The 25,343-nt window shown below is 45.8% G+C and overlaps 1 protein-coding gene across 1 annotated transcript in view; it reads left to right on the top strand.

Moving 5' to 3' along the window:
- Positions 1–25,343, top strand: part of LOC145878573 (glutamate receptor 2-like) — a 104,293-nt gene that overhangs the window by 32,616 nt on the left and 46,334 nt on the right. The window contains exons 3-6 of the mRNA XM_082973940.1: positions 356–595; positions 8,999–9,195; positions 19,193–19,246; positions 23,548–23,706. Coding sequence (XP_082830066.1) covers positions 356–595; positions 8,999–9,195; positions 19,193–19,246; positions 23,548–23,706 — 650 coding nt within the window. The remainder of the gene's footprint in view (positions 1–355; positions 596–8,998; positions 9,196–19,192; positions 19,247–23,547; positions 23,707–25,343) is intronic.

Below are 25,343 nucleotides of genomic sequence, written 5' to 3'. Positions count from 1 at the left end.
TCCCCCTCTCCCCCCTCTCTGCCCTCTCTCTCTCCCTCTCTCCCTCCCTCCCCCTCTCCCCTCTCCGTCCCTCCCTCCCTCCCCCTCTCTCCCTCCCTCTCTCCCTCTCTCCCTCCCTCCCCCTCTCCCCCCTCTCTGCCCTCCCTCCCCCTCTCTCTCCCTCTCTCCCTCCCTCCCCCTCTCCCCTCCCTCCCTCCCTCTCTCCCTCCCTCCCCCTCTCCCCTCTCTCTCTGCCCTCCCTCCCCCTCTCTCTCCCTCTCTCCCTCCCTCCCCCTCTCCCCTCTCTCTCTCCCTCCCCCTCCCCCTCTCTCCCTCCCTCCCTCCCTCCCTCCCCCTCCCCTCCCTCTCTCTGCAGTTTGTTCCCAGTTCTCCAGGGGTGTGTATGCCATCTTTGGTTTCTATGACAAGAAGAGTGTGAACACCATCACGTCTTTCTGTGAGACCCTCCACGTGTCCTTCATCACGCCGTCCTTCCCTGCTGACGGACTGAATCAGTTTGTCCTTCAGATGAGACCCGACATCAAGGGACCTCTGGTCAGCTTAGTGGAGTATTACAAGTGGGACAAGTTCGCCTACCTCTATGACAGTGACAGAGGTGAGTCTACTACCTACTACCTATACATCTATTCATACAGGGCATTCAGAAAGTATTCAGACCCCTTGACTTTTTACACATTTTTGTTATGTTACAGCCTTATTATAAAATGGTATTAAATTGTTTTTTTTCCCCCCATCAAACTACACACAATAACCCCCTAATGAAAAAGCAAAAACAGGTTTTTAGAAATGTTTTCAAATGTATTACAAATACAAACTGAAATATCAAATTTACATAACTATTCAGACCCTTTGCTCAGTACTTTGTTGAAGCACCTTTGGCAGCGATTACAGCCTCGAGTCTTCTTGGGTATGATGCTATATAAGCTTGGCACACCTGTATTTGGTGGAGTATCTCCCATTCTTCTCTGCAGATCCTCTGAAGCTCTGTCAGGTTGGATGGGGAGCTTCGCTGCACAGCTATTTTCAGGTCTCTCCAGAGATGTTCAATCGGGTTCAAGTCCGGGCTCTGGCTGGGCCACTCAAGGACATTCAGAGACTTGTCCCGAAGCCGCTCCTGCGTTGTCTTGGCTGTGTGCTTAGGGTTGTTGTCCTGTTGGGAAGTTGAACCTTCACCCCAGTCTGAGGTCCTGAGCACTCTGGAGCAGGTTTTCATCAAGGATCTCTCTGTACTTTGCTCCGTTCATCTTTCCCTCGATCTTGACTAGTTTCCCTGCCGCTGAAAAACATCCCCACAGCATGATGCTGCCACCACCATGCTTCACCGTAGGGATGGTGCCAGGTTTCCTCCAGACGTGACGCTTGGCATTCAGGTCAAAGAGTTCAATCTTGGTTTCATCAGACCAGAGAATCTTGTTTCTCATGGTCAGTCCTTTAGGTGCCTTTTGGCAAACTTCAAGTGGGCTGTTGTGCCTTTTACGGAAGAATGGCTTCCGTCTGGCCACTCTACCATAAAGGCCTGATTGGTGGAGTGCTCCAGAGATGGTTGTCCTTCTAGAAGGTTCTCCCATCTCCACACAGGAACTCTGGAGCTCTGTCAGAGTGACCATCGGGTTCTTAGTCACCTCCCTGACCAAGGCCCTTCTCCCCCGATTGCTCCGTTCATCTTTCCCTCGATCTTGACTAGTTTCCCTGCTGCTGAAAAACATCCCCACAGCATTGTGTGCCCTTTTCTAAGGAAGCCTCTAGATTTTGCTCGCCTGAAGTAGAGTATATTATGATAAATTGCAGGTCACACTACTTGCCTAGAGAGTTCTCAGCTATACTTTTCGTGGCTGTTTATTTACCACCATAGACAGATGCTGGCACTAAGACCGCACTCAGCCAGCTGTATAAGGAAATAAGCAAAGAGGAAACCACTCACCCAGAGGCGGCGCTCCTAGTGGCCGGAGACTTTAATGCAGGGAAACTTAAATCAGTTCTACCAAATCTTTATCAACATGTCAAATGTGCAACCAGAGGGAAAAAAACCTCTAGATCACCTGTACTCCACACACAGAGACGCGTACAAAGCTCTCCCTCACCCTCCATTTGGTAAATCCAACCACAACTCTATCCTCCTGATTCCTGCTTACAAGCAAAAATTAAAGCAGGAAGCACCAGTGACTCGCTCAATAAAAAAGTGGTCAGATGAAGCAGATGCTAAACTACAGGATTGTTTTGCTAGCACAGACTGGAACATGTTCCGGGATTCTTCAGTCACTGGCTTTATCAATAAGTGCATCGAGGATGTCGTCCCCACAGTGACTGTACGTACATACCCCAACCAGAAGCCATGGATTACAGGCAACATTCGCACTGAGCTAAAGGGTAGAGCTGCCGCTTTCAAGGTGCGGGACTCTAACCCGGAAGCTTAGAAGAAATCCTGCTATGCCCTGCGACGAACCATCAAACAGGCAAAGCATCAATACAGGGCTAAGATTGAATCATACTACACCGGCTCCGACGCTCGTCAGATGTGGCAGGGCTTGGAAACCATTACAGACTACAAAGGGAAGCACAGCCGCGAGCTGCCCAGTGACACGAGCCTACCAGACGAGCTAAATCACTTCTATGCTCGCTTTGAGGCAAGCAACACTGAGGCATGCATGAGAGCATCAGCTGTTCCGGACGACTGTGTGATCACGCCCTCCGTAGCCGACATGAGTAAGACCTTTAAACAGGTCAACATACACAAGGCCGCAGGGCCAGACGGATTACCAGGACGTGTACTCCGGGCATGTGCTGACCCAACTGGCAGGTGTCTTCACTGACATTTTCAACATGTCCCTGATTGAGTCTGTAATACCAACATGCTTCAAGCAGACCACCATTGTCCCTGTGCCCAAGAACACAAAGGTAACCTGCCTAAATGACTACAGACTCGTAGCACTCACGTCCGTAGCCATGAAGTCCTTTGAAAGGCTGGTCATGGCTCACATCAACACCATTATCCCAGAAACCCTAGACCCACTCCAATTTGCATACCGCCCAAACAGATCCACAGATGATGCAATATCTATTGCACTCCACACTGCCCTTTCCCACCTGGACAAAAGGAACACCCATGTGAGAATGCTGTTCATTGACTACAGCTCAGCGTTCAACACCATAGTGCCCTCAAAGCTCATCACTAAGCTAAGGACCCTGGGACTAAACACCTCCCTCTGCAACTGGATCCTGGACTTCCTGACGGGCCGCCCCCAGGTGGTGAGGGTAGGTAGCAACACATCTGCCACGCTGATCCTCAACACTGGAGCTCCCCAGGGGTGCGTGCTCAGTCCCCTCCTGTACTCCCTGTTCACCCACGACTGCATGGCCAGGCACGACTCCAACACCATCATTAAGTTTGCTGACGACACAACAGTGGTAGGCCTGATCACCGACAACGACGAGACAGCCTATAGGGAGGAGGTCAGAGACCTGGCCGGGTGGTGCCAGAATAACAACCTATCCCTCAATGTAACCAAGACTAAGGAGATGATTGTGGACTACAGGAAAAGGAGGACAGAGCACGCCCCCATTCTCATCGACAGGGCTGTAGTGGAGCAGGTTGAGAGCTTCAAGTTCCTTGAAGTCCACATCACCAACAAATTAGAATGGTCCAAACACACCAAGACAGTCGTGAAGAGGGCACGACAAAACCTATTCCCCCTCAGGAAACTAAAAAGATTTGGCATGGGTCCTCAGATCCTCAAAAGGCTCTACAGCTGCACCATCGAGATCATCCTGACTGGTTGCATCACTGCCTGGCATTGCAACTGCTCGGCCTCCGACCACAAGGCACTTCAGAGGGTAGTGCGTACGGCCCAGTACATCACTGGGGCAAAGCCGCCTGCCATCCTGGACCTCTACACCAGGCGGTGTTAGTGGAAGGCCCTGAAACTTGTCAAAGACCGCAGCCACCCCAGTCATAGACTGTTCTCTCTACTACCGCATGGCAAGCGGTACCAGAGTGCCAAGTGTTGGACAAAAAGGCTTCTCAACAGTTTTTCCCCCCCAAGCCATAAGACTCCTGAACAGGTAACCAATGGTTACCTGGACTATTTGCATTGTGTGCCCTCCCCCTGCTACTCTCTGTTTATCATATATGCATCACTTTAACCATATCTACATACTACCTCAATCAGCCTGACTAACCGCTGTCTGTATATCGCCTTGCTACTGTTATTTTCAAATGTCTTTTTACTGTTGTTTTATTTCTTTACTTACCTACACACACACACACACACACACACACACACACACACACACACACACACACACACACACACACACACACACACACACACACACACACACACACACACACACACACACACACACACACACACACACACATACATACATACAGTTGAAGTGGGAAGTTTACATCCACTAAGGTTGGAGTCATTAAAACTCGTTTTTCAACCACTCCACACATTTCTTGTTAACAAACTATAGTTTGGGCAAGTTGGTTAGGACATCTACTTTGTGCATGACACAAGTATTTTTTCCAACAATTGTTTACAGACAGATTATTTTCACTTATAATTCACTGTATCACAATTCCAGTGGGTCAGAAGTTTACATACACTAAGTTGACTGTGACTTTAAACAGCTTGGAAAATTCCAGAAAATGATGTCATGGCTTTAGAAGCTTCTGATAGGCTAATTGACATCATTTGAGTCAATTGGAGGTGTACCTGTCAGTGTATTTCAAGGCCTACCTTCAAACTCAGTGCCTCTTTGCTTGACATCATGGGAAAATCTAAAGAAATCAGCCAAGACCACAGAAAATAAATTGTAGACCTCCACAAGTCTGGTTCATCCTTGGGAGCAATTTCCAAACGCCTGAAGGTACCACGTTCATCTGTACAAACAATAGTATGCAAGTATAAACACCATGGGACCACGCAGCCGTCATACCGCTCAGGAAGGAGACGCGTTCTGTCTCCTAGAGATGAACGTACTTTGGTGCAAAAAGTGAAAATCAATCCCAGAACAACAGCAAAGGACCTTGTGAAGATGCTGGAGGAAACAGGTACAAAAGTATCTATATCCACAGTAAAACGAGTCCTATATCGACATAACCTGAAAGGCCGCTCAGCAAGGAAGAAGCCACTGCTCCAAAACCGCCATAAAAAAGCCAGACTACGGTTTGCAACTGCACATGGGGACAAAGATCGTACTTTATGGAGAAATATCCTCTGGTCTGATGAAACAAAAATAGAACTGTTTGGCCATAATGACCATTGTTATGTTTGGAGGAAAAAGGGGGAGGCTTGCAAGCCGAAGATGCTTTGCTGCAGGAGGGACTGGTGCACTTCACAAAATAGATGGCATCATGAGGAAAGGAAATGATGTGGATATATTGAAGCAACATCCGAAGACATCAGTCAGGAAGTTAAAGCTTAGTTGCAAATGGGTCTTCCAAATGAACAATGACCCCAAGCATACTTCCAAAGTTGTGGCAAAATGGCTTAAGGACAACAAAGTCAAGGTATTGGAGTGGCCATCACAAAGCCCTGACCTCAATCCCATAGAAAATGTGTGGGCAGAACTGAAAGCGTGTGCAGGCAAGAAGGCCTACAAACCTGACTCAGTTATACCAACTCTGTCAGGAGGAATGCGCCAAAATTCACCCAACTTATCGTGGGAAGCTTGTGGAAGGCTACCCGAAACATTTGACCCAAGTTAAACAATTTAAAGGCAATGCTACCAAATACTAATTGAGTGTATGTAAACTTCTGTCCCACTGGGAATGTGATGAAAGAAATAAAAGCTAAAAGAAATCACTATACTATTATTCTGACATTTCACATTCTTAAAATAAATTGTTGATCCTAACTGACCTATGACAGGGACTTTTTATTAGGATTAAATGTCAGGAATTGTGAAAAAGTGAGTTTAAATGTATTTGTGTCACGTCCTGACCAGTAAAGGGGTCATTTGTAATTGTAGTATGGTCAGGGCGTGGCAGGGGCTGTTTGTTTTGTGTGTTTTGGTTCTAGGGGATTTTGGTTCTAGTTTTCCATTTCTATGTTTCTGTCGGGGTCTGCACCTTTGGGGGGGGGGTACTGTCACGTCCTGACCAGTAAAGGGGACATTTGTAATTGTAGTATGGTCAGGGCGTGGCAGGGGCTGTTTGTTTTGTGTGTTTTGGTTCTAGTTTTCTATTTCTATGTTTCTTTTTCTATGTGTGGCCAGGTATGGTTTCCAATCAGAGGCAGGTGTCTTTCGTTGTCTCTGATTGGAAGCCATACTTAGGCAGCCTGTTTATCCTGTGTTTTTGTGGGTGGTTATTTTCTGTATCGCCTGGGAGCCTTATGGAACAGTTTTTCATCATTTGTTTATTTTGTTTAAGTGTTTTCTTTAAATAAATTAAGAAGATGAGCACTTAACCCGCTGCGCCTTGGTCCAATCCTTACGACGCCCATGACAGAACTACCCACCAAACAAGGACCAAGCAGCGGGGATTGGAGCACCGAGGAGAAGGATGGACGTGGGAGGCAGAACGACGTTTCTGGGAGAGGAAATTAAGGGAGCTACATGAGGCCGAGAGGCACCCCCCAAAAAAATTGGGAGGGGGGGCACACGGGGAGTTGGGCAGAGTCAGGATGGAGTCCTGAGCCAACTCCCCGTGCTTACCGTGGGGGGCGGGTGACGAGGAGAGCACCGAGCTACGCAGAAATGCGCACGGTGTCGCCCATACGCACGCACAGTCCGGTGCGGCCAGTAAGGGCTCCGCAGCGTTGCCGGGCGAGAGTTGGCCGGCAGCCAGGGAGAAGTGCGCCGGCGCAGCGCATCTGGCCACCAGTGCGTCTCCTCAGTCCAGCTTACCCTGCGCCTGCTCTACGCACGGCAGCCATCACTCTCCAGCACAGCCCAGTTCGCCCTGTGCCAGCGCTCCGCCCGTGCCGGGCTACAGTGACCATCCAGCCAGGACGGAGTGTGCCAGCCCTGAGCTCCAGACCTCCGGTGCACCTCCATGGCACAGTGTGCCTCGTGCCTGCTCAGCGCACCCAGTCTCCTGTAAGTCTTCCCAGTCCGGGGAGACCGGTCCCAGCTCCACTCAGCAGGCCTCCAGCGATGCTCCTCCCGTTTGGGGTTGGTTTTGTGTTTTTTTTTGTTTGTTTTGGAGGTGCAGTCGGGGTCTGCACCTTTGGGGGGGGGGTACTGTCACGTCCTGACCAGTAAAGGGGTCATTTGTAATTGTAGTATGGTCAGGGCGTGGCAGGGGGTGTTTGTTTTGTGTGTTTTTGGGTTCTAGGGGATTTTGGTTCTAGTTTTCCATTTATATGTTTCTTTTTCTATGTTGTGGCCATGTATGGCTTCCAATCAGAGGCAGGTGTCTTTCGTTGTCTCTGATTGGGAGCCATACGTAGGCAGCCTGTTTTATCCTGTCTTTGTGGGTGGTTGTTTTCTGTATCGCCTGGGAGCCTTACGGATCTGTTTCGTCGTTTTGTTTTGAGTTGTTCTTTCAAATAAAGAAGAAAGATGAGCACAAAACCCGCTGCATTTTGGTCGCCGTTCATCGACGCCTGTGACAATTTGGCTAAGGTGTATGTCAACTTCCGACTTCTACTGTACAGACATACATACATACAGTATATCTACATATGTACAGTATACACTATAGTACAGATCTGACATTAAGGGACATCTGGTCAGTATTGGTTTTCCTACCTTTAGGACAGTCTACTGTATATCATATACACAGAGTATACTAAACATTAGGAATACCTGCTGTTTCCATGACATAGACTGACCAGGTGAATCCAGGTGAAAGCTATGATCCCTTATTGATCTGTGTAGATCAGAGCTGCCCAACCCTGTTCCTGGAGAGATACCCCTCCTGTAGGTTTTCACTCCAACCCTGTTCCTGGAGAGATACCCCTCCTGGAGGTTTTAACTCCAACCCTGTTCCTGGAGAGATACCCCTCCTGTAGGTTTACACTCCAACCCTGTTCCTGGAGAGATACCCCTCCTGGAGGTTTACACTCCAACCCTGTTCCTGGAGAGATACCCCTCCTGTAGGTTTTCACTCCAACCCTGTTCCTGGAGAGATACCCCTCCTGGAGGTTTTAACTCCAACCCTGTTCCTGGAGAGATACCCTCCTGTAGGTTTACACTCCAACCCTGTTCCTGGAGAGATACCCCTCCTGTAGGTTTACACTCCAACCCTGTTCCTGGAGAGATACCCTCCTGTAGGTTTACACTCCAACCCTGTTCCTGGAGAGATACCCCTCCTGTAGGTTTACACTCCAACCCTGTTCCTGGAGAGATACCCCTCCTGTAGGTTTACACTCCAACCCTGTTCCTGGAGAGATACCCTCCTGAAGAGTCAGTTACCTTTCTATCCTACCGTGACCCTAACCCCAGTTACCTTTCTATCCTACCGTGACCCTAACCCCAGTTACCTTTCTATCCTACCGTGACCCCAACCCCAGTCACCTTTCTATCCTACCGTGACCCTAACCCCTTTCACCTTTCTATCCTACCGTGACCCCAACCCCAGTTACCTTTCTATCCTACCGTGACCCTAACCCCAGTTACCTTTCTATCCTACCGTGACCCTAACCCCAGTTACCTTTCTATCCTACCGTGACCCCAACCCCAGTTACCTTTCTATCCTACCGTGACCCTAACCCCAGTTACCTTTCTATCCTACCGTGACCCTAACCCCAGTTACCTTTCTATCCTACCGTGACCCCAGTTACCTTTCTATCCTACCGTGACCCTAACCCCAGTTACCTTTCTATCCTACCGTGACCCTAACCCCAGTCACCTTTCTATCCTACCGTGACCCCAGTTACCTTTCTATCCTACCGTGACCCTAACCCCAGTTACCTTTCTATCCTACCGTGACCCCAACCCCTTTCACCTTTCTATCCTACCGTGACCCTAACCCCAGTTACCTTTCTATCCTACCGTGACCCCAGTTACCTTTCTATCCTACCGTGTGTCTATATATGTGTAGGTCTGTCCACCCTGCAAGTGATCCTGGATACAGCAGCAGAGAGGAAGTGGATTGTAACAGCCATCAACGTGGGCAACCTGAAGGATGAGAGGAAGGACGAGGCGTATCGCTCCATGTTCCAAGACCTGGAGATACGAAAGGAGAGGAGAGTCATTCTGGACTGTGAACAAGACAAGGTTAAAGACATCATGGACCAGGTTGGTCTGTCTGTCTGTCTGTCTGTCTGTCTGTCTGTCTGTCTGTCTGTCTGTCTGTCTGTCTGTCTGTCTGTCTGTCTGTCTGTCTGTCTGTCTGTCTAGGTTGTGAACAAGACAAGGTTAAAAGTCTAAGCCATAAACTAAGATATGGAATTGTTTTAAGATGGTCATACCATGGATCATTTAAATCAAATCAAACTTTATTTGTCACATGCGCCGAATACAACAAGTGTAGACCTTACCGTGAAATGCTTACTTACAAGCCCTTAACCAACAGTGCAGTTCAAGAAGAGTTAAGAAAATATGTACCAAAGAAATAAAAGTAAAAAATATATTTTTTTTAAGTAACACAATTTTTATTTATTTATTTATTTCACCTTTATTTAACCAGGTAGGCAAGTTGAGAACAAGTTCTCATTTACAATTGCGACCTGGCCAAGATAAAGCAAAGCAGTTCGACAACATACAAAAACACAGAGTTACACATGGAGTAAAACAACATACAATCAATGATGCAGTAGAATAAAAAAATAAAAAAATAAATAAGACTATATACAATGTGAGCAAATGATGTGAGATAAGGGAGGTAAAGGCAAAAAAATGCCATGGTGGAAAAGTAAATAAAGTATAGCAAGAAAAACACTGGAATGGTAGATTTGTAGTTTGAAGAAAGTTCAAAGATAAAATATAAATAATATGGTGCAAAGGAGCAAAATAAATAAAATAAATAAATACAGTAGGGGAAGAGGTAGTAGTTTGGGCTAAATTATAGATGGGCTATGTACAGGTGCAGTGATCTGTGAGCTGCTCTGACAGCTGGTGCTTAAAGCTAGTGAGGGAGATAAGTGTTTCCAGTTTCAGAGATTTTTGTAGTTCGTTCCAGTCATTGGCAGCAGAGAACTGGAAGGAGAGACGACCAAAGGAGGAGTTGGCTTTAGGGGTGACCAGAGAGATATACCTGCTGGAGCGCGTGCTACAGGTGGGTGCTGCCATGGTGACCAGTGAGCGGAGATAAGAGGGGACTTTACCTAGCAGAGTCTTGTAGATGACCTGGAGCCAATGTGTTTGGCGACGATTATGAAGCGAAGGCCAGCCAACGAGAGCGTACAGGTCGCAGTGGTGGGTAGTATATGGGGCTTTGGTGACAAAACGGATGGCACTGTGATAGACTGCATCCAGCTTGTTGAGTAGGGTATTGGAAGCTATTTTGTAAATGACATCGCCGAAGTCGAGGATTGGTAGGATGGTCAGTTTTACGAGGGTATGTTTGGCAGCATGAGTGAAGGATGCTTTGTTGCGAAATAGGAAGCCAATTCGAGATTTCACTTTGGATTGGAGATGATTGATGTGAGTCTGGAAGGAGAGTTTACAGTCTAACCAGACACCTAGGTATTTGTAGTTGTCCACAAATTCTAAGTTAGAATCGTCCAGAGAAGTGATGCTGGACAGGCGGGCAGGTGCAGGCAGCGATCGGTTGAAGAGCATGCATTTAGTTTTACTTGTGTTTAGGAGCAGTTGGAGACCACGGAAGGAGAGTTGAATGGCATTGAAGCTCGTCTGGAGGGTTGTTAACACAGTGTCCAAAGAAGGGCCAGAAGTGTACAGAATGGTGTCGTCTGCGTAGAGGTGGATCAGAGATTCACCAGCAGCAAGAGCGACATCATTTATGTATACAGAGAAAAGAGTCGGCCCGAGAATTGAACCCTGTGGTAGCCCCATAGAGACTGCCAGAGGTCCAGACAGTAGGCCCTCCGATTTGACACACTGAACTCTGTCAGAGAAGTAGTTGGTGAACCAGGCGACGCAATCGTTTGAGAAACCAAGGCTACTGAGTCTGCCGATGAGGATGTGGTGATTAACAGAGTCAAAAGCTTTGGCCAGGTCAATGAATACGGCAGCACAGTAATGTTTCTTATCGATGGCGGTTACGATTTCGTTTAGGACCTTGAGCGTGGCTGAGGTGCACCCATGACCAGCTCTGAAACCAGATTGCATAGCGGAGAGGGTGCGGTGGGATTCGAAATGGTCGGTAATCTGTTTGTTGACTTGGCTTTCGAAGACCTTAGAAAGGCAGGGTAGGATGGATATAGGTCTGTAGCAATTTGGGTCAAGAGTGTCACCTCCTTTGAAGAGGGGGATGACAGCAGCTGCTTTCCAATCTATGGGAATCTCAGACGACACGAAAGAGAGGTTGAACAGGCTAGTAATAGGGGTTGCAATAATTTCGGCAGATCATTTTAGAAAGAAAGGGTCCAGATTGTCAAGCCCAGCTGATTTGTAGGGGTCCAGATTTTGCAGCTCTTTCAGAACATCAGCTGAATGGATTTGGGAGAAGGAGAAATGGGGGAGGCTTGGGCGAGTAGCTGTGGGGGGTGCAGTGCTGTTGAATGCAGTAGGGGTAGTTAGGTTGAAAGCATGGCCAGCCGTAGAAAAATGCTTATTGAAATTCTCAATTATAGTGGGTTTATCGGTGGTGACAGAGTTTCCTATCCTCAGTGCAGTGGGCAGTTGGGAGGAGGTGTTCTTATTCTCCATGGACTTTACAATGTCCCAGAACTTTTTAGAGTTGGAGTTGCACGAAGCGAATTTCTGTTTGAAAAAGCTAGCCTTGGCGTTTCTAACTGCCTGTGTGTATTGGTTTCTAACTTCCCTGAACAGTTGCATATCGCGGGGGCAGTTCGATGCTAATGCAGAACGCCACAGGATATTTTTGTGTTGGTTAAGGGAAGTCAGGTCTGGGGAGAACCAAGGGCTATATCTGTTCCTGGTTCTAAATTTCTTGAAAGGGGCATGCTTATTTAAGATGGAGAGGAAGGCATTTTTTTTAAATAACCAGGCATCCTCTACTGACGGGATGAGGTCAATATCCTTCCAGGATACCAGGGCCAGGTCGATTAGAAAGGCTTGCTCGTTGAAATGTTTCAGGGAGCGTTTGACAGTGATGAGTGGAGGTCGTTTGACCGCTGACCCATTACGGGTGCAGGCAATGAGGCAGTGATCGCTGAGATCTTGGTTGAAAACAGCAGAGGTGTATTTAGAGGGCACGTTGGTGTGGATGATATCTATGAGGGTGCCAGTGTTTGCGGCTTTGGGGTTGTACCTGGTGGGTTCATTAATAATTTGTGTGAGATTGAGGGCATCAAGCTTGGATTGTAGGATGGCTGGGGTGTTAAGCATGTCCCAGTTTAGGTCACCTAGTAGCACGAGCTCTGAAGATAGATGGGGGGCAATCAGTTCACATATGGTGTCCAGAGCACAACTAGGGGCCGAGGGGGGTCTATAGCAGGCGGCAACGGTGAGAGACTTGTTTTTGGAGAGGTGGATTTTTAAAAGTAGAAGTTCAAATTGTTTGGGTACAGACCTGGATAGCAGGACAGAACTCTGCAGGCTATCTCTGCAGTAGATTGCAACACCGCTCCCTTTGGTCGTTCTATCTTGTCTGAAAACGTTGTAGTTAGGGATGAAGATTTCAGAGTTTTTGGTGGACTTCCTAAGCCAAGATTCAGACACAGCTAGGACATCCGGGTTGGCGGAGTGTGCTAAAGCAGTGAATAAAACAAACTTAGGGAGGAGGCTTCTAATGTTAACATGCATGAAACCAAGGTTATTACGGTTACAGAAGTCATCAAAAGAGAGCGCCTGGGGAGTAGGAGTGGAGCCAGGCACTGCAGGGCCTGGATTCACCTCTACATCCCCAGAGGAGCAGAGAAGAATAAGTATGCGGGTACGGCTAAAAGCTATAAGAATTGGTCGTCTGTGACGTCCAGAATAGAGAGAAAAAGGAGCAGGTTTCTGGGGGCGATAAAATAGCTTCAAGGTATAATGTACAGACAAAGGTATGGTGGGATGTGAGTACAGAGGAGGTAAACCTAGGCATTTAGTGATAGTGAGAGAGATATTGTCTCTAGAAACATCATTGAAACCAGAAGATGTCATAGCATGTGTGGGTGGAGGAACTGAGAGGTTGGATAAGGTATAATGAACAGGGCTAGAGGCTCTACAGTGAAATAAGCCAATAAACACTAACCAGAACAGCAATGGAGAAGGCATATTGACATTAAGGAGAGGCATGCTTAGCCGAGTGATCAAAGGGTCCAGTGAGATTCAGACAGCTAGCCGGGCCATAGGTAGCAAGCTGGTGGAAGATGGGAGGGAGGTCTGTTTTTAGCCAGCTAGTGCGTTTCCGTCTGTGGGTTAGTGGGGTTCCGTGTGGAAGGGGGGACCTGTCCAAGTTGGCAAAATAGTTAGTTATAGTGGCCCAAGAAAAGTGTCCGATAGACCTATTCAGATGGCAGCCGAAAAGACAGCTAACGATTAGCGGGCCGCAGATGGGCGATCAGGTTACGTCGCGACGGAGGGGCCAGTTGGATAACTCCCTCGGGCAGATAACGTCGGTGGTCCAGTCGTGAAGACCCGATGGGGCTCCGGATCGGCAGTAAAACGGGTCAGGATAGGTGAGTTGTAGCCCAGGAGACACTTCAGCTGGCTAGCTCAGGAATAGCCCAGGAGTGGCTGACGGAACTCTTCAGCTGGCTAGCTGGCTAGCTCCGTAATAATGTGTGTTAATTCCGTGACCGACGTTGCCAATAGTCACTCAGGTAGCAGCTAGTTAGCTGCAAGATCCAGGTGTAAATGTCCAGAGCCTGCGGTAGAAATCGGGGAAAGGAGAGAGAATAGGTCCGGTATGCTCTGGTCTGAGTCGCGCTGTACAAAAACTGGCGATAGCTTTTCGAGCTAATGGATAGCTGATGACAGCTAACCGTGGCTAGCTGAACTTCAACGTTAGCCAGTGAAAATGGCTAACCTCTTGCTAGCTTCTGTTGTGGAATTCAGATGAGGTAAATAATACTTTCTTTTTTTAAATTGGTGAGGCGGGTTGCAGGAGAGTGCTTTGAGGTTGAGTTTTTAGAATTAAAAAAGAATATATATATATAAAAAGATACAGAGTCAATGTGGAGGCTATATACAGAGTATTACGGTACAGAGTCAATGTGGAGGCTATATACAGGGTATTACGGTACAGAGTCAATGTGGAGGCTATATACAGGGGGTACCGGTACAGAGTCAATGTGGAGGCTATATACAGGGGGTACCGGTACAGAGTCAATGTGGAGGCTATATACAGGAGGTACCGGTGCCGAGTCAATGTGGAGGCTATATACAGGGGGTACCGGTACAGAGTCAATGTGGAGGCTATATACAGGGGGTACCGGTACAGAGTCAATGTGGAGGCTATATACAGGGGGTACCGGTACAGAGTCAATGTGGAGGCTATATACAGGGGGTACCGGTACAGAGTCAGTGTGGAGGCTATATACAGGGGGTACCGGTACAGAGTCAGTGTGGAGGCTATATACAGGGGGTACTGGTACAGAGTCAATGTGGAGGCTATATACAGGGGGTACCGGTACAGAGTCAATGTGGAGGCTATGTACAGGGGGTACCGGTACAGAATCAATGTGGAGGCTATATACAGGGTGTACCGGTACAGAGTCAATATGGAGACTATATACAGGGGGTACCGGTACAGAGTCAATGTGGAGGCTATATACAGGGGGTACCGGTACAGAGTCAATGTGGAGGCTATATACAGGGGGTACCGGTACAGAGTCAATGTGGAGGCTATATACAGAGTATTACGGTACAGAGTCAATGTGGAGGCTATATACAGGGGGTACCGGTACAGAGTCAATGTGGAGGCTATATACAGAGTATTACGGTACAGAGTCAATGTGGAGGCTATATACAGGGGGTACCGGTACAGAGTCAATGTGGAGGCTATATACAGGGGGGTACCGGTACAGTGTCAGTGTGCGGTGGGTACAGGTTAGTTGAGGTAATATGTACATGTAGGTAGGGGTGAAGTGACTATAGATAATAAACAGCGAGTAGCAGCAGTGTAGAAAACAAATGGAGGGCGGGGTGTCAATGTAATAGCCTGGTGGCCATTTGATTAATTGTTCAGCAGTCTCATGGTTTGGGGGGTGGAAGCTTTTGCCAAATCTTTTCAGTCTCCTGAGGGAGGAAAGGTGTTGTCGTGCCCTCTGTTAACGACTGTTTTGGTGTGTTTGGACCATGATAGTTCGTTGGTGATGTGGACACCAAGGAACTTGAAACTCTAGACCTGCTCCATTACAGCCCCGTCGATGTTAATGGGGGCCTGTTCGGGCCCGCCTTTTCCTGTAGTCCACGATCAGCTCCGTTGTCTTGCTCACATGGTGGGAGAGGTTCCTGGCACCACACTGTTAGTTTTCTGACCTCCTGTCTATAGTCTGTCTCATCGTTGTCGGTGATCAAGCCTACCGCTGTTGTGTAGTCAGCAAACTTAATGATGGTGTTGGAGTTGTGTTTGTCCAGGCAGTCGTGGGTGAACAGTGAGTACAGGTGGGGACTAAGTACACACCCCTAAGGGGCACCAGTGTTGCGGATCAGCGTGGCAGATGTGTTGCTACCTACCCTCACCACCTGGGGGCGGCCCGTCAGGAAATCCAGGATCCAGTTGCAGAGGGAGGTGTTTAGTCCCAGGGTCCTTAGCTTATTGATGAGCTTCGTGGGCACTATGGTGCTGAACGCTGAGCTGTCATCAATGAACAACATTCTCACATAGGTGTTCCTTTTGTCCAGTTGGGAAAGGGCAGTGTGGAGTGCAATAGAGATTGCATCATCTGTGGATCTGTTGGGGCGGTATGTGAATTGGAGTGGGTCTAGGGTATCCTGGAGGATGCTGTTGATGTGAGCCATGACCAGCCTTTCAAACCACTTCATGGCTACAGACGTGAGTGCTACGGTTCGGTAGTCATTTAGGCAGGTTACCTTCGCTTCCTTGGGAACAGGGGACTATGGTGGTCTGCTTGAAACATGTAGGTATTACAGACTCGGTCAGGGAGAGATTGAGAATGTCAGTGAAGACACCTGCCAGTTGGTCCGTACATGCTTTGAGTACACGTCCTGGTAATCCATCCGGCCCTGTGGCTTTGTGAATGTTGACCTGTTTAAAGGTCTTGCTCACATCGGGTACCAAGAGCGTGATCACATAGTCATCCAGAACAGCTGGTGCTCTCATGCATGCTTCAGTGTTGCTTGCCTCGAAGCGAGCTTTAAAGGCATTTAGCTCATCGGGTAGTCTCGTGTCACTGGGCAGCTCGCGTCTGGGTTTCCCTTTGTGGTCTGTAATGGTTTGCAAGCCCTGCCACATCCGACGAGTGTCAGAGCCGGTGTAGTAGGATTCAATCTTAATCCTGTATTGACACTTTGCTTGTTTGATGGTTCTATTGAGTTCTATTGGGATCCATTGGGTTCTATTGGGATCCATTGAGTTCTATTGGAATTATTGAGTTCTATTGGGATCCATTGGGTTCTATAGGGGATCCATTGAGTTCTTTTGGGATCCATTGAGTTCTATTGGGATCCATTGAGTTCTATTGGAATCCATTGAGTTCTATTGGGATCCATTGAGTTCTATTGGGATCCATTGGGTTCTATAGGGGATCCATTGAGTTATTTTGGGATCCATTGAGTTCTATTGGGATCTGTTGGGTTCTATTGGGATCCATTGGGTTATATTGGGATCCATTGGGTTGTATTGGGATACATTGGGTTATATTGGGATCCACTGAGTTCTATTGGGATCCATTGGGTTCTATTGGGATCCATTGGGTTCTATTGGGATCCATTGGGTTCTATTGGGATCCATTGGGTTCTATTGGGATCCATTCAATTATATTGGGATCAATTTAGTTCTATTGGGATCAATTGAGTTCTATTGGGATCAATTTAGTTCTATTGGGATCCATTGAGTCCTATTGGGATCCATTGAGTGCTATTGTATATTGTCTGTTGACTGTATTAGGTATAAGGTAAGGTCATTTGTGACATTGTTTTACGATCGAGTATATTGATTGATACCACAACATTCCTGAATAATCATAGCTAGAAAGGCATTCCAGATAACAGGACATTTGGAAAAGATATTGGGTCACCTTGCAATCATGACGCAGTAAACCCCTACACATACAGACCATACTGGTTACAAAGTTACAGAAAGATAAACCATCACATGCAGACCATACTGGCTACAAAGTTACAGAAAGATAAACCTACACATGCAGACCATACAGGCTACAAAGTTACAGAAAGATAAACCTACAACCACACAAACTGAAATTGGATACATTGTGGACACAGGTCCAACGAGGAAAGTTTTTGCTAGTTAGCTAGCTAGCATATATTCTTTTGGGAAGAGACATGGAGCATCTGAAGACCTAAAGTGGTGAGGGATGAGCATGAATTTCTCCAGTCCCTTTGTTGCAGTCAAATCCTCCCACGTTTCTAGTTTCACCAGCTGTTTTCAGCAACTGGTCTTTTAGGTTTCCTAGCAACAAACTATTGCGCTACCTTCTAGCCTCGTGTTTTTTATATGCAATACTATCTCCTCGTAATGAACAGTGTCGAGTGGCCTGACGAGAAGGCAACCTTTTCTAGCTATGCCAGGCAAAATCGGGCATCGCCGGCTCATAGTTATGTATGTATCCAAATGAATGTCAATAGAAAACAGCTTAAACAAACGCAAATGCAGCTACTTTGCCGTTATTCTGGCTGTAAAGGTCGTGACTGTGTTAGGAATTATCTTGTAAAAAGTAGGAATTACCTTGTAAAAAGTAGGAATTACCTTGTAAAAAGTAGGAATTATCTTGTAAAAAGTAGGAATTACCTTGTAAAAAGTAGGAATTACCTTGTAAAAAGTAGGAATTATCTTGTAAAAAGTAGGAATTACCTTGTAAAAAGTAGGAATTACCTTGTAAAAAGTAGGAATTATCTTGTAAAAAGTAGGAATTACCTTGTAAAAAGTAGGAATTACCTTGTAAAAAGTAGGAATTATCTTGTAAAAAGTAGGAATTACCTTGTAAAAAGTAGGAATTACCTTGTAAAAATGTAAATATTAGTGAAAAATGTTTATTTCTACCGGTAAATGTGTGCTTTAATCCATTTCATAGGTAATGTACAAAACGGCTGTGTTTATCCCTTCCAAATATGATATTGTTTTACATAATACTGTTTTATATAATTTTGTTTTATATAATACTGTTTTATATAATATTGTTTTACATAATACTGTTTTATATAATATTGTTTTATATGATATTGTTTTATATAATACTGTTTTATATAATATTGTTTTATATAATATTGTTTTACATAATATTGTTTTATATAATATTGTTTTATATAATATTGTTTTATATAATACTGTTTTATATAATATTGTTTTACATAATACTGTTTTATATAATATTGTTTTATATGATATTGTGTTATATAATTTTGTTTTATATAATATTGTTTTATATAATATTGTTTTACATAATACTGTTTTATATAATATTGTTTTATATAATATTGTTTTACATAATACTGTTTTATATAATATTGTTTTATATGATATTGTTTTATATAATATTGTTTTATATAATACTGTTTTATATAATATTGTTTTACATAATACTGTTTTATATAATATTGTTTTATATAATATTGTTTTATATAATATTGTTTTATATAATATTGTTTTACATAATACTGTTTTATATAATATTGTTTTATATGATATTGTTTTATATAATATTGTTTTATATAATATTGTTTTACATAATACTGTTTTATATAATATTGTTTTATATGATATTGTTTTATATAATATTGTTTTATATAATATTGTTTTATATAATACTGTTTTATATAATATTGTTTTATATGATATTGTGTTATATAATTTTGTTTTATATAATACTGTTTTATATAATATTGTTTTATATAATACTGTTTTATATAATATTGTTTTATATGATATTGTTTTATATAATATTGTTTTATATAATATTGTTTTATATAATACTGTTTTATATTATACTGTTTTATATAATATTGTTTTATATAATATTGTTTTATATTATACTGTTTTATACTGTTTTATATTATATTGTTTATTGTGTTCCTGCAGGTCATCACCATTGGCCGACATGTTAAAGGATACCATTACATCATCGCTAACCTGGTACGATTCCTGGTACTGACATCACACATAGCCTGGTACTAACCTGGTACCTCTCATATTACTGACTGGTACTGACATCACACATAGCCTGGTACTAACCTGGTACCTCTCATATTACTGACTGGTACTGACATCACACATAGCCTGGTACTAACCTGGTACCTCTCATATTACTGCATAACTGGTACTGACATCACACATAGCCTGGTACTAACCTGGTACCTCTCATATTACTGACTGGTACTGACATCACACATAGCCTGGTACTAACCTGGTACCTCTCATATTACTGCATAACTGGTACTGACATCACACATAGCCTGGTACTAACCTGGTACCTCTCATATTACTGCATAACTGGTACTGACATCACACATAGCCTGGTACTAACCTGGTACCTCTCATATTACTGCATGACTGGTACTGACATCACACATAGCCTGGTACTAACCTGGTACCTCTCATATTACTGCATAACTGGTACTGACATCACACATAGCCTGGTACTAACCTGGTACCTCTCATATTACTGACTGGTACTGACATCACACATAGCCTGGTACCTCTCATATTACTGCATGAATGGTACTGACATCACACATAGCCTGGTACTAACCTGGTACCTCTCATATTACTGACTGGTACTGACATCACACATAGCCTGGTACTAACCTGGTACCTCTCATATTACTGACTGGTACTGACATCACACATAGCCTGGTACTAACCTGGTACCTCTCATATTACTGCATAACTGGTACTGACATCACACATAGCCTGGTACCTCTCATATTACTGCATAACTGGTACTGACATCACACATAGCCTGGTACCTCTCATATTACTGCATGACTGGTACTGACATCACACATAGCCTGGTACCTCTCATATTACTGACTGGTACTGACATCACACATAGCCTGGTACTAGCCTGGTACCTCTCATATTACTGCATAACTGGTACTGACATCACACATAGCCTGGTACTAACCTGGTACCTCTCATATTACTGACTGGTACTGACATCACACATAGCCTGGTACCTCTCATATTACTGCATAACTGGTACTGACATCACACATAGCCTGGTACCTCTCATATTACTGCATAACTGGTACTGACATCACACATAGCCTGGTACCTCTCATATTACTGACTGGTACTGACATCACACATAGCCTGGTACCTCTCATATTACTGCATGACTGGTACTGACATCACACATAGCCTGGTACCTCTCATATTACTGCATAACTGGTACTGACATCACACATAGCCTGGTACCTCTCATATTACTGCATAACTGGTACTGACATCACACATAGCCTGGTACCTCTCATATTACTGCATAACTGGTACTGACATCACACATAGCCTGGTACCTCTCATATTACTGACTGGTCCTGACATCACACATAGCCTGGTACTAACCTGGTACCTCTCATATTACTGCATGACTGGTACTGACATCACACATAGCCTGGTACCTCTCATATTACTGCATAACTGGTACTGACATCACACATAGCCTGGTACCTCTCATATTACTGCATAACTGGTACTGACATCACACATAGCCTGGTACCTCTCATATTACTGCATAACTGGTACTGACATCACACATAGCCTGGTACTAACCTGGTACCTCTCATATTACTGCATAACTGGTACTGACATCACACATAGCCTGGTACCTCTCATATTACTGCATGACTGGTACTGACATCACACATAGCCTGGTACTAACCTGGTACCTCTCATATTACTGCATAACTGGTACTGACATCACACATAGCCTGGTACCTCTCATATTACTGACTGGTACTGACATCACACATAGCCTGGTACTAACCTGGTACCTCTCATATTACTGCATAACTGGTACTGACATCACACATAGCCTGGTACCTCTCATATTACTGCATGACTGGTACTGACATCACACATAGCCTGGTACCTCTCATATTACTGCATGACTGGTACTGACATCACACATAGCCTGGTACTAACCTGGTACCTCTCATATTACTGCATAACTGGTACTGACATCACACATAGCCTGGTACCTCTCATATTACTGCATGACTGGTACTGACATCACACATAGCCTGGTACCTCTCATATTACTGCATAACTGGTACTGACATCACACATAGCCTGGTACCTCTCATATTACTGCATAACTGGTACTGACATCACACATAGCCTGGTACCTCTCATATTACTGCATGACTGGTACTGACATCACACATAGCCTGGTACTAACCTGGTACCTCTCATATTACTGCATAACTGGTACTGACATCACACATAGCCTGGTACCTCTCATATTACTGCATGACTGGTACTGACATCACACATAGCCTGGTACTAACCTGGTACCTCTCATATTACTGCATAACTGGTACTGACATCACACATAGCCTGGTACTAACCTGGTACCTCTCATATTACTGCATAACTGGTACTGACATCACACATAGCCTGGTACCTCTCATATTACTGCATGACTGGTACTGACATCACACATAGCCTGGTACCTCTCATATTACTGACTGGTACTGACATCACACATAGCCTGGTACCTCTCATATTACTGACTGGTACTGACATCACACATAGCCTGGTACTAACCTGGTACCTCTCATATTACTGCATAACTGGTACTGACATCACACATAGCCTGGTACCTCTCATATTACTGCATAACTGGTACTGACATCACACATAGCCTGGTACCTCTCATATTACTGCATGACTGGTACTGACATCACACATAGCCTGGTACCTCTCATATTACTGCATGACTGGTACTGACATCACACATAGCCTGGTACCTCTCATATTACTGACTGGTACTGACATCACACATAGCCTGGTACCTCTCATATTACTGCATAACTGGTACTGACATCACACATAGCCTGGTACCTCTCATATTACTGCATGACTGGTACTGACATCACACATAGCCTGGTACCTCTCATATTACTGACTGGTCCTGACATCACACATAGCCTGGTACCTCTCATATTACTGCATGACTGGTACTGACATCACACATAGCCTGGTACCTCTCATATTACTGCATAACTGGTACTGACATCACACATAGCCTGGTACCTCTCATATTACTGCATAACTGGTACTGACATCACACATAGCCTGGTACCTCTCATATTACTGCATGACTGGTACTGACATCACACATAGCCTGGTACCTCTCATATTACTGCATAACTGGTACTGACATCACACATAGCCTGGTACCTCTCATATTACTGCATAACTGGTACTGACATCACACATAGCCTGGTACCTCTCATATTACTGACTGGTCCTGACATCACACATAGCCTGGTACCTCTCATATTACTGCATAACTGGTACTGACATCACACATAGCCTGGTACTTCTCATATTACTGACTGGTACTGACATCACACATAGCCTGGTACCTCTCATATTACTGCATAACTGGTACTGACATCACACATAGCCTGGTACCTCTCATATTACTGCATAACTGGTACTGACATCACACATAGCCTGGTACCTCTCATATCACTGCATAACTGGTACTGACATCACACATAGCCTGGTACCTCTCATATTACTGCATAACTGGTACTGACATCACACATAGCCTGGTACCTCTCATATTACTGACTGGTACTGACATCACACATAGCCTGGTACCTCTCATATTACTGCATAACTGGTACTGACATCACACATAGCCTGGTACCTCTCATATTACTGACTGGTCCTGACATCACACATAGCCTGGTACCTCTCATATTACTGCATAACTGGTACTGACATCACACATAGCCTGGTACTTCTCATATTACTGACTGGTACTGACATCACACATAGCCTGGTACCTCTCATATTACTGCATAACTGGTACTGACATCACACATAGCCTGGTACCTCTCATATTACTGCATAACTGGTACTGACATCACACATAGCCTGGTACCTCTCATATCACTGCATGACTGGTACTGACATCACACATAGCCTGGTACCTCTCATATTACTGCATAACTGGTACTGACATCACACATAGCCTGGTACTAGCCTGGTACCTCTCATATTACTGACTGGTACTGACATCACACATAGCCTGGTACCTCTCATATTACTGCATGACTGGTACTGACATCACACATAGCCTGGTACTAACTCAGAGTGTGTGTGTGTGTGTGTGTGTGTGTGTGTGTGTGTGTGTGTGTGTGTGTGTGTGTGTGTGTGTGTGTGTGTGTGTGTGTGTGTGTGTGTGTGTGTGTATCCAGGGCTTCGTTGATGGTGACCTGTCTAAGATCCAGTATGGGGGAGCCAATGTGTCGGGTTTCCAGATTGTTGACTTTGAGGAGCCGCTCGTCTCCAAGTTCGACCAGAGATGGGAAGCACTGGAGGAGAAGGAATACCCTGGAGCTGACAGCAGGATCAGGGTAGTACCTCTAACCCCTAACCCCTAACCCCTAACCCCTCCCCCCTACCCCTAACCCCTAACCCTGGAGCTGACAGCAGGATCAGGGTAGTACCTCTAACCCCTAACCCCTAACCCCTACCCTACCCCCTACCCCTAACCCCTAACCCTGGAGCTGACAGCAGGATCAGGGTAGTACCTCTAACCCCTAACCCCTAACCCCTACCCTACCCCCTACCCCTAACCCCTAACCCTGGAGCTGACAGCAGGATCAGGGTAGTACCTCTAACCCCTAACCCCTAACCCCTAACCCCTACCCCCTACCCCTAACCCCTAACCCTGGAGCTGACAGCAGGATCAGGGTAGTACCTCTAACCCCTAACCCCTACCCCCTAATCCCTACCCCCTAATCCCTACCCTAACCCCTAACCCCTACCCCCTAACCCCTAACCCCTAACCCTGGAGCTGACAGCAGGATCCGGGTAGTACCTCTAACCCCTACCCCCTAACCCCTACCCCCTAAACCCTACCCTAACCCCTAACCCCTACCCCCTAACCCCTAACACCTAACCCTGGAGCTGACAGCAGGATCCGGGTAGTACCTCTAACCCCTAACTCTACCCCTAATCCCTACCCCCTAAACCCTACCCTAACCCCTAACCCCTACCCTAACCGCTACCCTGGAGCTGACAGCAGGATCAGGGTAGTACCCCTAACCTCTAACCCCTAACCCCCAACCCCTACCCCCTAACCCCTAAACCCTACCCTAACCCCCTACCTCTAACCCCTAAACCCTACCCTAACCCCTAACCCCTAACCCCTAAACCCTACCCTAACCCTAACCCCTACCTCTATCCCCTAACCCCTAAACCCTACCCTAACCCCTACCCTAACCTTTAACCTCTACCCTGGAGCTGACAGCAGGATCAGGGTAGTACCCCTACCCCCTAACCCCTAACCCCCACCCCCTACCCCCTACCCCATAACCCCTAAACCCTACCCTAACCCCTACCTCTAACCCCTAACCCCTAAACCCTACCCTAACCCCTACCTCTAACCCCTAACCCCTAAACCCTACCCTACCCCCTACCCTAACCTCTAACCTCTACCATGGAGCTGACAGCAGGATCAGGGTAGTACCCCTACCCCCTAACCCCTAACCCCTACCCTACCCCCTACCTCTAACCCCTAACCCCTAAACCCTACCCTAAGCCCTACCCTAACCTCTAACCTCTACCCTGGAGCTGACAGCAGGATCAGGGTAGTACCACCTCTAATCTCTAACCCCTAAACCCTAATCCCTACCCTAACCCCTAACCCCTAACCCCTAACCCCTACCCCCTAACCCCTACCCTAACCCCTAACCCCTAACCTCTAACCTCTAACCCCTAACCCCTAATCCCTAACCCCTAACCCCCTAACCCCTAACCCCTACCCTAAGCCCTACCCTAACCCCTAACCCCTAACCTAACCCCTAACCCCTACCCTAAGCCATACCCTAACCCCTAACCCCTAACCTAACCCCTAACCCCTAACCCCTACCCTAACCCCTACCATAACCCCTAACCCCTACCCTAACCCCTAACCCCTAACCTCTAACCCCTAACCCCTAATCCCTACCCTAACCCCCAACCCCTACCCCCTAAACTCTACCCTAAC

The sequence above is a fragment of the Salmo salar genome, chromosome 04 (assembly GCF_965601325.2).
Source record: "Salmo salar chromosome 04, fSalSal1, whole genome shotgun sequence".
In the NCBI taxonomy this organism is placed as follows: Eukaryota; Metazoa; Chordata; class Actinopteri; order Salmoniformes; family Salmonidae; genus Salmo; species Salmo salar.
The sequence above is the reverse complement of the archived record's forward strand: the minus strand, read 5'-3'. Positions and strand labels throughout refer to the sequence as shown.